The sequence below is a fragment of the Pipra filicauda genome, unplaced genomic scaffold (assembly GCF_003945595.2).
Source record: "Pipra filicauda isolate LSUMZ 115617 unplaced genomic scaffold, ASM394559v2 scaffold167_size3244652_pilon, whole genome shotgun sequence".
Classification (NCBI taxonomy): Eukaryota; Metazoa; Chordata; class Aves; order Passeriformes; family Pipridae; genus Pipra; species Pipra filicauda.
In genome coordinates, this window is record NW_024104184.1 from 1,894,615 (window position 1) to 1,907,609 (window position 12,995).

Below are 12,995 nucleotides of genomic sequence, written 5' to 3' on the forward strand. Positions count from 1 at the left end.
CTGGAGTGAATTTGTCCTGTCAGCTCATCTGGTAGGAAGGAAAACGGCAGCACAGGCTGGAGGGTATCATGAAAAGAATTCCTGAGCTGACGTGCTCAGCCACACGGTATCAAGAAATAAGATTTAATTAATAAGGTTATTAAATAATTGCTAGTAGGCTTTAAAAAATGTCTGGTTTGAGACAAGTGAATGAAATTCACATTTGTTTTAACAGTGACGGTACTTTAAATAGGGTGCCTCAGGAAACAGTGTGATCAATATTCCAAGATGACATGGTCTGTGATGTGTGAGAACCATGTTCTTGAGCAACATATTTCTTATGCTGGAATTATATTCAGAAAGCAGTACTAGACTGACACATTTTACACCTTTGATAATACTGAAAACACACCACTTGGTCCCATATTGGAAAGTAGTCGAGATTATATTTCTGTTTTATAAATGAGGATTATCATTTGAAGGATCTACAGTAAGGAACATATTTTAGACAGAAAGTAACTGAAGAAATGGAAGGAGAATGTTCCAGCAGAAATTATACCAGCAGAAACCAGAATTTTAAAAAAGAAGATGAAAAGAAAAAGAAGAAAAAGGGAAAAAAAGGCTTTGCCTTTTCTGTCAATGGAACCATAGATTCACAGTATTGTGGAGGTTTGCCGGGACACCTGCAATCATCTTCTCCAACGCCACTGTTCAGAGCAGGGTCAGAAAAAGGAGGCTGCCCGGACTGTGTACAGTAGGTTTCTGAACACCTCTCTGTGTAATCTGGTCGAATGTACAATCTCCCTTAAAAACATTTTTTCTTGTGTTGCTGCACACCCTGGTGACATCTTCTCATGGTGACAGTTTCTCAACAATGGCCCGTCTCCTGCAGGCTAGGAGACCACCTCCCACTGCTCTCGCTCCAGTGAAAGGCTCCAGGCACTCCCAGCAGCCTGAGGAGTGCAGAGCTCAGTCCTCCTTCTGAAGCTTTATTTGGAAGCTGTCCTAGAATGAAATAGGTAAGAACACAAAAGAAATTGGAATAGGTATTGTGAAATAATCTAATCTGTGGAAGCATTTATTGTATAATCAGAATGGGGGGGGGGGGCTTTTCCCCCTTAGTCTAGCATATTCAGTTTCCAAAACCTGCATTCTCTACATACACCACGTTCCACTATTTGATTACTCACCTTACCAACTTACTTGGTGAAGACAATACAATGTATGTCTCAGCATGTCTCTTTTGCACTGACTTTCCAAAGATGGCACAGTGGTTAGTGTTACTTTGTCTACAGTAACGTTAACATCCCGTGAACTACTCTAGGAGTAGAAAAGATAGAACATTTGGTAATAATACGATCAAAGCCAACAGGAGAGGTAAAACAGAAGGCTTAGATGGACTGAAAGGCATAAGAGAAAAATAAGATGAAATAAAAACAGGATTAGCGAGAAAAGTTTTCACATTGGATGTAAAACCCAAGGGCTTCTTAATGTTTTAGACCAAGAGACCATTACTGACCCTCAAGACTGTAGTGACCACAGACACAGCTATTATCAGCATTTTTCAGTTGTAGGGCAGGCAATGACAAGACAAGTGATGCAGAGTTTGTATATTTATGTGCATCACATACAGATAACTTCCCAGAATGTGAAAAAAGTTAAATGTTAAACAGCCTCTGCTGAAATATCTTCCAGCAGTGCTCTCTGTATCACAACGCATGCTTCTTTGTGTATTTTTATTTTTACTTTTCCTTCGGGGTTTTTTTGAATGTACCAAAGTCTTCTGCTAAAATATGTTAGAGAAGTTTTCTTCTTTCAAACATTACTGACAATGAATGCTATTAAAATAAAAGCTTATTTAAAAAAAATCCTTTCTTCCCCTCTGATGTAGCCAGTCATCATTTTGAAAGACTATTTTGAAATTGTATTGAAGCAATGGACAATGTGAATAATGAGTATGTAATGATCAGAGCCAGTGGAATACACTTTACCTCAGGCTCAGTCCTTGCTGTGCCCCTGCCAGAGTGTGGTTCTTGGCTGCTGGTGGATTTTGTAACCTCTGCATTTCTTTCTCTGCAAATGCTTTGTTACTTTTTATCTCAAGAATATGTTCTTTAGTTGCTGCAAGCTGATGAAACAGTAAAGCTCTGGGAGAGAAATACTATATTTAATTGATGTGGATGCCCTCTTCCGTATTCTAACAGGTCCATAGAGTACAACCGGCTTTGATGCCCAGTTCCAGGGTCCACCGAGTCCAGCTTCCGTGTCTGTTAGAGGCCAGAAGAGGAAGGTTAGGGAAAATATGTGAGAATATTGCAAACATCGAGAATTACTTCCCTAGATATATTCTTCCTTCCTTTCCTAGACCTTGGCTTATGCCCTTTCTGAGCCCAAGGTTTTCATGTGCAACAGTTATTGGTGGATTTTTTTTCTTCCAGTCATGTCTAATCATTTTGAATGGTGTGCTCTGTAATGCCTGTAAATGTACTAGGGTACATTTTTCCATTTTGGGACCCACAACTTCGCTGGAAAATGAGTTCCACAGAGGAATTATGATTCATCAGAAAAAAAAAAAAAAAGCATGTCTTTTTGGTCATTTAGTTTTCTGCTTTATAGCTTCATCTGCTTCTCTGTCATTCTTAGATTATGAAAACTAAGACATAATAATTTCTTATCTGCCTTCTTTGTACTATCACAGTTTTATAAACCTTTATCATATTCATCCTCAGCCATCTGTTTTTTTCAAGCTGAAGAGTCTTAGCCTATTTAATCGCTTCTCATAGAGAAGCTGTTCCATATTTTTACTCATCCCAGTTGCCCTTCTTTGTATCATTGCTATATTCATTTAGAGATGGTAAGACTAGAAATGCACGGTATTCAAGATTCCTGGAGGCACAATGGACTTGCATTCAGCAGAATGCTCTCTTCTGTTTTGCTTTCTATCCCTTCCACAGTGATTCCTAACACCCTATTTCCCTTTTTGACTGCAGCTGTGATTTCTACACACAGTGATTCTGCATTTTTTTCCTCAAATAACTGCTTGAGAAACTATATTCTTGTAAATTATTTGCTTTTGTCTGTTTTTTAAAGTATTTTCAGGAATTTTGCCAGTGCTTGTCTGAGCACTTCTCAGACACAGGAACCTGATGACTACTGGGTAACATCTGAAGTTTAGTTGCTAATGGATGTGGAGTCATGTTTGCACTGCCATGCAAACTTTCCTGAAAGTATGCTAAAGACATTTAGGAATCAAATTAACTGAAGCAGGCTGCCAGTTAATGCAACCTCTCAACAGCAGAGGTAAAGATATTAGGAAAAGACATTGGACAGTAAGCCTGTTCTTACTGATCTGGGTAGAAGAGCATAAGTATGCTGGAGGAAAAGTCCCAGCAGCATAAGTGGTGCGACTTAATATCCAGAATTTTAGGATTCATCAACAGGACTCAAAATGGTGGGATCATAAGATTGTTAGCATTTAAAATAATTGTCAGTTACCTGTGAGTTTTTGTGGTACTAGAAAGGAATTTTTAAAAAAAGTAAAGTGTCCTTGTTGTGTAGCAATTAATGTACCAATATCTCAATTGCTACTTCACTCGTCATTCTCAAGAATTCTATAAAGAAAAGAAATTCTAACAAATAATTGAGAACAAAGATTACAGGGTTTTTTTTTACTCCTCTCTGTTCCAATGTAGACATTTCCTGTATTTTTAGAATAATGATTGTTAGAAGATCTACAGAAAATTAAGTAATCGAGTCTACACATCTTAGTCAAGCCATTTTGATCCACTTTTTCATTTTACTCATCTATTAAGGAAAGGCAATATTTACTTATATAACTCATGAGTACTGTGAGTGATAATTAATGCTTATAAGATGTAGTATGATTGAAATGAAGAGCTATACACTTCCAAAGGATTATTAATTTTATTATCATCGTTATTACTGTACTGAGCTATTGGAAATTACTAAAAGACAGCCAATTACTGTGGATTTTCTTGAGTTGACTTTGTAGGGTATAAAAACGAGAGTGTTACGCTGCAGAAAACTCATAATGAAGTTGTAAAAGTGAGATTATATCCCATGCCTTAAAATGGTATTGTCCATCCTGGAAGCAAAAAAATCCAAATAATGAATAAATTCTGATAAGACAAAAATGTGCTGATCTCTCTTTTCACTTATAGTTATAGTGACTCATTTACTGCTTGCTGAAAAATCCCTGTCTCTGTCTCCATGATTTTTGAGTCATATGCCAGAAATGTTTGTGATTTCTGGAAAAAAGGTTATGGCCAATGGGCAACTGGATTTCTGCAGTTTAACGAGAGCCCTCTTGTCAGGTGAGCTGCTGAATTGGATAGTTTGATAGCTCCTGCCACTGAGAATGTGAGCACAGGTCAGCTCTTGTGGTCCAAGTGATGAGCCACTTGCTAAGCTGTGGTGACCTCGTGGCTGCAACCCTCATACACCAGAGTGTGACTAACAGCAGCATCGCTGGATCAAGAGATGCCTGTCCCTAACGCTTTCAGCTCGGGGCTTTCTCTGCTTCATAGGACATCTCCCTCAGTTAAACCAATCTGGCTACATGACTGTGCTTTACAGCACAGGATGCTGTGAAATGAATCTGATTAAAAATGGCACTAACACCGTCATTTTGGAAAAGGTTTCCTTTTAAAAAATAGGTCATTTATAAAGCTGATTTAGAACATGGCTATACCTCGAGATTGTCCTCATGAAGATTTAAAATATCTTTGTTAATATCCACTCTAAATGGTTATTTGGATTAATATTCTTGAGTTTCCCATGAACACAGGTTGAATTATACTGTGAAGAAAATTAATTATTTCCACTGGCAATAAGGAATAATTTCTTACGCAGAATTTCTGCCTCCGACTTGACTGGATTTCTAGACATTCCAATTTAAGTTCTTGATGAGTTGAGAATAAAAGATTTCCCTATCCTAAACTGAAAGATTAATTACAGAACAAAGACTGTCTATGAAGAAAAATGTTATTCCTCACCCTTTACCAATGCTGAGAGAAAGTAATTAGTTAGGGGTCTAATCAAACCCCCAGCAGGATCTGTAGTGAAAGGTTAAACCATCGCTGTCCTTCCTGACACCTTGCTGTTCTGGGTGCTGGAAAGAGCTCTGGTTTAATTGCAACAATCCAAGAACCTAACAGGACACTCTCCTTATGACAGCAATCTCTGAAGTATTGGACAGCATGATCTAGAGGATCATGGGATTTCACAACAGCTGACAAAATTGTGCAATTGTAGCAGTCCTGTGCAGGAAGAAATGCTGATGTGGATTCAGAGAGGTGGTGACTCTCAGAGGGCTCAACCAGTGCAAGTTTTTACTGCTTCATTTGGGACACGCATTGTTGGGATATCAAGCCAATTCCACTGATGGTGTAAATATTTCAGTCTTGACAGAAAGCAGCTTGGGAGAAAAGGACCTGGGGGTCTTGGTGGACACCAGGTTGAACATGAGCAAGCAATGTGCCCTTGCCACGAAGAAGGGGAAAAGTATCCTGGGCTGCATTACGCAAAGTATTGCTCGCAGCTTGAGGGAGGTGATCTTTCCACTTTATTCAGTGCTGGTGAGGCCACACCTGGAGTCCAGTTCTGGGTTTCTCGGTACAAGAGAAACATAGACACACCGGAGAGAGTCCAACAAAGGGCTGCAAAGATGATGAAGAGGCTGGAGTATCTCTCCTGTGAGGAAAGGCTGAGCGAGCTGGGACTGTTCAGCCTGGAGAAGAGAAGGCTCGGGGAATCTCATCAGTGTACACAGATACCTGAAGGGAAGGAGCAGAGAGAGTAGAGCTGGACTCTTCTTATGGTGCCCAGTGACAGGACCAGAGGCAATGGGCACAAACCAAAACACAGAAGGTTCCTTCCAAGCATCAGGAAACACCTTTTTACTGTGAGGGTGACCGAGCCCTGGCACAGGTTGCCCAGAGAGATTGAAAGCACCCACAAAGATCAGAGTCCAACTCTCTGCTCCTCACAGGAATACCTAAAACTAAACCATATGAGAAAGACTATGACTGAGATGTTCCTTGAACTCTGACAGGGTTGGTGCTGTGATCGTTTTGCTGGGGAGCCTGTTCCAGTGACCAATTACCCTCTCAGAGAACTTTTTCTTGATGTCAAATCTGAACTTCCCCTGATGCAGCTTCATTCCGATTTCTCAAGTCCTATCAGTCGTCATCAGAGAGAGGAGTCTCCATCCTTGGAGATGTTCAAAAGCCATCTAGACATGATCCTGGATAACCTGCTTTAGGTGGCCCTGCTTGAGCAGGAAGGTTGGACCAGGTACCTCCAGAGGTTCCTTCCAAGCTTCACTGTTCTGTGATTCTGTGACTTATGATATTGTTGACTGACCGGCCTACAGGTTCATGTTAAAAAAAACCCACTGCAACAGGATGGATGTATTTAATATCATGTGAAGGACTTCACTGTATCACGTCTGTCGACCTATTTTTGTCATTTCACTCAGTATATTCATGGTTCCTCCTCCAGGGAGCTTGCCCATCAAAGTGTCCAACCAGACCCTTACTCAAACATATTTCAGTCACCAAACCACCTTCGTCGACCTCCCTGTGAGGATGCTCACCCTCGAAGCGAGGCGCGACGCCGGCACACGGCTCAGAGCTCGCCCCGCCACGCGGGACCGTCACGCCCTTCCTCTGCGGGAAGGGGCCGCCAGCTGGGACACCCTACCGGGGATGGGGGTCTCGGGGCTCGGCGTCGCGCTGAGGTCCGGGGTGGCCGAGCCCCGCGGTACCTCCGCTCGGGGCTCGGCGTCGCGCTGAGGTCCGGGGTGGCCGAGCCCCGCGGTACCTCCGCTGTGGGGGCCCGAGGCTCCGGGGCCCCCCCGCCGCCCCCCGCGGCCACCGCCCCCGACGGGGCGGGGCCGGGCCCGCCCGACGCGTTTCGAACGGGCCAACGGGCGGCGCGGGGGGGGCGGGCGCGCGCAGGCCCCGCCCGGGACTTTAAAGCGCCATTTTGTGCTGGGCGCAGGACATCGATCGTCGCTCACACCCGGCGGGCGCCCGGCGGCGGCCGGAGCGTGCTCTCGGCGCTGCGTCCGCGCTGCCTTCTCGGCGTCTGTCCCGCCACCCCGTCCCTCTGCCTCCATGACCCGCAATAGGAAGCAGGCGGCACTGGAGAGAGGAGCCGGGAAGATGAACCCAGAGGCGGGGAGCGCCGCGGCGGCGGCGGCGGGAGCCCGGTCGGCGGCGGCGGCGGCGGCGGCAGGGGCAGCTGGCGGCGAAACGGCGGCCGCCGCCTGGGGGCTGGAGGGGGAAGCGGAGAAAGTTGTGTACTCGCGCTCGCAGGTCTCCTTCGCTGGCACCAAGGCGCTGGGCGACGCCCTCAAGCTCTTCATGCCCAAGTCCACTGAGTTTATGAGCTCGGACTCGGAGCTGTGGAACTTCCTCTGCAGCCTCAAGCACGAGTTCTCCCCGGTCATCCTCCGCAGCAAGGACGTCTACGGATACTCCTCCTGCCGCGCCGTCGTCCCCGACCCGCCACCGCCCTCGGAGCGGCCCCGCCGCCGCGCCGGCAAGCGGCGCCTCCCGGCCGCCGACGCCAAGCGCCGGGCCGGGGCGGCGGGCGGCAGCGCCAAGCGGCGGCGGCGGCGGCGGCGCCGCAGGAGGGAGCGGGGCAGGCAGCGCTCGGCGGTCGGTGGCCCCCGCGCAGCGGGGCAGGAGGAGGAGGCGGAGGCGCCGGAGCCGCCGGGCGAGCAGGCGGACAGGGAGCGGGGCAGCCCGGCGGCGGCCGCCTGGGAGCCGTTCGGCGGCAGATCGCTGGAGGAGATTTGGAAGGCGGCCACCCCCCGCCTCACCACGTTCCCCACCATCCGTGTGCGGGGCAGCGTGTGGAGCCGGCGGAGCCTGGCGGCGGTGCGGCGGCGGGCGCAGCGGATCCTCGGCGTGGACCTGTCCCCCGTGGTGCGGGTGCGCCGCTTCCCCGTGGCGCCGTCCTGAGCCCGCGGGGGCCCCGCTCCCCGCGCCTTACCTGGGCCGCGGTGCGGACAAAGAGACCGGTATCAGTCACCTGTTTACATTGCTTTTGTCTGGATCGTGTTCTGCTGCAGCACTTTATGGCCCGCTCGGGCGGCGCCGGGCCCCCCGCCGTATGGGGGGCGGCCTGCCGGGCCCCCCGCCGTATGGGGGGCGGCCTGCCGGGCCCCAGCCTCGCCCCGGGCTGGGACCGTCTGGCAGGTATCACGCATGGGGACCAAGTTCCACTTCCACTTTTTTTCTCTCCCATTGGGCTACCTCACTGGTCCAGAAGTCCACCCAAGAAGTTATTTTCCAAAGGAACTTACTTTCATGCTTGTATAATAAAGCACCATCTGAATTCTTGCTATTTTTTCCCTTCTCCCTCCCTTCCCCATTTCTGATGGATTATGTATGCTTTGTGGTGTTGCACTAGTATGTGCTCAGGGTATTTTGAATCCCAAGCATTCCCAAGTTTCAGTTTATTCTGATAAAGGATGCATAAAGAATGGAGGTTCAGGACTTGTGGCTGTTCTTGATGGTGCAAAAACTTTTTTTTAATTATAATTTCATGGGCTTAGTGATATATAAAGATGTATTGCGCAGTATAATTGTTACACTTTTGTATCTAAAGTCATTTTTAAAGTTTTCTAGTTGAACTAAGTATTTGTTTCTATGGAGCACCTAAAGATAGAATCATCCTGATATTTTATAACCCTGTTTACTTTAGGGAAGCTCATTTGGTCAACCTAAGTGAACTTAATAAAAGTTAAAGAACAAGTGGCTTTCAGTTCAATGAAACTGCACAGGGTTGGGTTCCTGGTGAAGTACACCACCACCGAGGTGCTTTATGTCAATGAGCTCTGCCTTTTTGAAGAATGTAACTGCTCATCAAAGCAATCTGTAGGTATCTGGAGGTGAACTATGATCCAATGTTGGTGCTGACAGCCAGAAGTCAGGAGCTCGCATGACATAAATATCACACTGAAGTGCCTAGCTCTGCAAAAAGAGCAGAACTTGATACCTGATCACTTCATGACAAACTAGCACTTGTTGACCTGCAGTTGGAAGATGGTTAATGATGGATAATCATATTTAATATAATTATTTGCACATAATTATTTTTATAAACCTTTCATGGGTTTCGCAGTAGACTGGTGAAAATTCATGATCTAGCTTGATTATTTTGACTGAAAAATAACACGTAGTCATTCTGTGCGCTAGGCAGTCACTTTTAAACTGATTTATTAAAGGCTTTTTTTTAGGTCTTACGCCTTGCAGTTGGTGTGTGAGGAGCAAGGGTGTGTGTGAAGGGAGAATGTGATTATTTTCTTTTTACATTAACTTTTTTATGCTGCGAGAGGAGTAAAAACTGCTGGGTAATACACAGTTTATGTCCCTAGTATCCTGGCAGACGGGACTAACAAGTTTTCATGGTGGAATGAACAACTTCACAACTTACTTAGAGAATCATTTGGTGACTCTTAACATTTCTGATGTCTGTCGACTCCTTGTTGTCTGCTGTCAACAGAGGCAATAAGATGACTTGATGTATAGAGGCTTCTTGTAAAAACGTGCTAGTGCTAACCTAAAACATCCAGCTTCTAAAAATCTGTGTATATTTTGTAGTTCTTTCTTACATAGTGGAGCTGCAAACTTCTTCCAAACTAGCACTTAATCTATTCTATATCCATCTGGCTTTTGAAATTGTTTACATAACGTTAGACCGTCTGCTGATCGCTGCAGTAGTGCCACGTCGCATTTCAGAAGTGAATTAAATGAAAGTTCAAGGGCACATAGTGTTTTGCTGTTTCTCTGCTATAATACCTGCTTAAACGCAGAGGCAAAATTTGGTTGCTTTAAAACCCAGTAAGGCAAGTTGCAATGTGACCAAATGCTGAGGCTCCAGGTATTTTAGTTTTGAAATTCCTCTTCAGAAGCACAAGAGCATCACTTCTAGTTCTTGAATCAGCTAGGTGATTTCAGTGTTCCTACTGTTAGGTTGAGGGTTTTTTTTAGTATTCTTTTCAACTGTGTAAAAAGATGATAAAATGTAAGCAGTTGTCTTATGCAAACTCTTAACTCATAAACAGGCACAGGGCAGGCTAGGTCAGATTTCAAGGGCAAGAGTTAAGGCTGCCAGAGGTATGATATGGGAGACACTGTGTTAAATTTGTGCTGCTCCAAATTTGTTTGGAGGCATATCGTGAAATGTTCTGTGTGGGAACAAAATATAATGAAGTAACTTATAACTCTGTTGAGTGACTCTTGCTGTGTGGGCTGTATACATAAGGCTTCCTTCTTTTTCTCTTGGTTGTGCTTTGACTTCTTGGTTTAGAAGTGGCAGCTTTATTGGGAGTATAGTGTGCTTTGCTGATACCCTCTTAGCAAATTGGTTGAAGTTTCACTGGAGTCTGAACTCCTCTGACAGTGGCATTTACAGATTCTTAACTGAGCTATTTCAGTCTGTGAAGTCAGTTAAGAAGGGGAAATCTTTAGTCAGGTTTTCTGGCAAATTAATATGCTGAAATAACTCAGCAAAGGATCTGAGTACAGGGCAGACGGAGTGTGAAAGCCGACAGGTCACAGGGAAGCTAAACCAGCTTGTTTCGTGATTGTGTTTGTGGCAATCCAGGACAGGATGATCTGTGGTCCAGCTTCTCCCCTCTTTTTCTCTCTCAGAGCTGTGACTCCCACCTACCTCTGTGTTCATCTGAGGAAACTAAGCAATCAGAAGACTCTTCAATTTAGATTTGGCCCTTGCTCGATCTTCTAGCTGTAGACCAGAGCTGAGGAAGATCAAAAACGGCTGTGCAGTATTGCTTCAACATTGAGTTAGATAATTTTAAGCATGGCAGCAGTAGGGTTTATTTTATAAAAAGGGCTAATAATACTATTGTGCTCTACCTATATGAATGCTGTTGGAGAAAGTGTAATGGATTGGCCAGGCTTCTAGTCTGACTCCATGTGGCTGTTCCTATGCACACACTGAGCAGTGTGAGAGGTGTGACTTGCCTGATTTTAACTCAGTGATTTCAGCATCCTGTCACACTGGGCTACTTCTGAGACTGACAAAATGCAGGCCCAGAATAAATCCAGTGTACAATGCCCAGTCTACTTCTGTCAGCATGACTGGTTTCATATTAAACAGGAATTTTGTGGTAGCCTCTGTTATTGGAATTCTCTTGCAGTAGCTGGTTCCCTCCCTTATGAGCTCCCTTTATAGAATGACTTTGTGTATTGAAAGTTTGACTGTTTCCTTTACCAGCTCTGAATGTTCAACCAGTCACTCAAAGGTTATTGAACTTCCAAATGCCACAGTGCCAGAAGGCGTTGGAGGATGGCCCCAGATGTCAGGGGTAGAACTGAGGAGACCATTGGTCTAGTGCAGGCTTTACATTCAAGAGGCAGTGCCTTCCTCTGAGTCATTGCACAAATACATTGTTCAGGACTAAGCTCACAAAAGGAGAATGCAGTGCCCTGCAAGAATTCTCCTGACTACTGTTACGTAGAAGTTTTCACATCAAAAGGATCAAAGTGTACAACTGGTCCCTGAAACTCTCTGTTGCTGGCCTGTAGACAACAAACTCTATATGCCCAAACCTCATGCAGAGCATTGCTGTATGTGTTTGCAGAAGGCAATTTTGGTACTTGGACTTTGCTCTGAAGGGGCAGGGGATGTTGTGTGTATCTGCATTTACTTGCCTATCAGAAGCAAAGGGCAGAGTGAATTGGGTTTGAAGACTTCAGCTTCAAAATAATTTTTCACTTACTGGGTCTTCAGCAAGGCAGAGTCCTGGGCTCTTCATGCTATTTAAAACAGTTGACTTGCGGTAATTTATGATGGCTCTGTGCTGTACTTGGACTCCAAGGTTTGCGTTCATAAGAAACCAGTAATTCTGAAAGCACCTGTATTTCCTTTTGGCTTAATGGATAGACAAAAAATTTTCTGATTGGTATGTATGAGTCAAAAACACTGATTTTGGGTTGAACAGAATGTTTGGGTTTTTAACTTGAATTGCTCAGGTTTTGCTTGTGTCTATAAACACTGGAAATCTGGAAGCAAAGGACTAGATTGACAAGAGTGATTTGCCTCACAGAGGTGAGGCAGTTTATATCAAGAAAGACAGTAGATTAGAAAACCTGGACTTCTAAGACCCAAATTTCAGTGCCTCCTCTGTTATGCTTGGAAGGGGAGCTTTGAAATTCTGTGTCCTGAGAACCATGTTACAAGAGCTTGAACCATTTCTTTCTGTATAATAAATATTCAGTAAGCTAGAAAAAATCCTGGATATCAAGGTTTTTAGGGAACACCTTAGTTCTTCATCTGCTGTTATTTCAGGTGAGCATGACTGCCTTAGCAGGAAAGACTGAGGCAGACCCATCCCAGAGTATTCTGTGGTAGAGGATCTGCTTAGGCAGTGACTCCCAAATATGAGATGCTCATGCTGGCTTATTCCCAAACTATAGTGAGGAATCCGGTATGTATGGTGGTAGGACTATGTAGGAGAATTTTGGAACATGTCTTATCCGTAATCAGAGCAAAGCCATTTTTCCATACTGTAAAAATAAAACATATTTTCTCAGTGCTAAGGCCTAAATATCTTCATAGAATTACAAAAAAAATCTGTAGTTCTTCTCTTGTTGTGGCCACTTCTTTATGTAAAGGGACCTGAAAATATTTTTTGGGGTTGATTACAAGAATGGAGTCTTGTTTATCCATTTATTTACCATGAAACTCCTCATGAAACTGCTGAGTAGTACTCAACATTGTAGAAGATGGAAGAAGTGAGGCTCCATTCATGCGGTTCCTTTTCACTCGAAAGGGTGTGCAAGACAGCCAGTGGAACAGAAAAGCTTGCGGTTCCATGTACTCTCTGCTGGCCTTTAAGAAAGCTTCCATTCCGTTTCTCTTTCAGCCTTCTTATTTGAGATTATAGAAGATGAGAGTTGACAGTTGTGCTGGTTTAAAGGTAAACCAGCAGGGGAAATGAACTCAACTCAAAAGAG

General features: G+C 44.7%; 1 protein-coding gene and 1 long non-coding RNA gene across 2 annotated transcripts; one reads left to right on the plus strand and one right to left on the minus strand.

Moving 5' to 3' along the window:
* Positions 1-405: 405 nt before the first annotated feature.
* On the minus strand, positions 406-6,747 carry LOC113993633. Its single transcript, XR_003542718.2, has 4 exons — positions 6,596-6,747; positions 1,971-2,246; positions 1,170-1,299; positions 406-984 (listed from the first exon to the last, which is right to left on the minus strand). It is a non-coding gene; the product is annotated as an uncharacterized LOC113993633 (long non-coding RNA).
* A 268-nt stretch (positions 6,748-7,015) lies between these two features.
* Positions 7,016-8,139, plus strand: CCDC71L (coiled-coil domain containing 71 like). The gene has a single exon (XM_027731941.2). It carries the CDS (start codon positions 7,119-7,121, stop codon positions 7,968-7,970), a length of 852 nt encoding a protein of 283 aa, XP_027587742.2. The 5' UTR covers positions 7,016-7,118; the 3' UTR covers positions 7,971-8,139.
* The last annotated feature ends 4,856 nt before the right edge of the window (positions 8,140-12,995 follow it).

Excerpts from the sequence above, each read along its gene's own strand:
- CCDC71L (XM_027731941.2), top strand. The coding sequence starts at position 7,119 with ATGACCCGCAATAGGAAGCAGGCGGCACTGGAGAGAGGAGCCGGGAAG.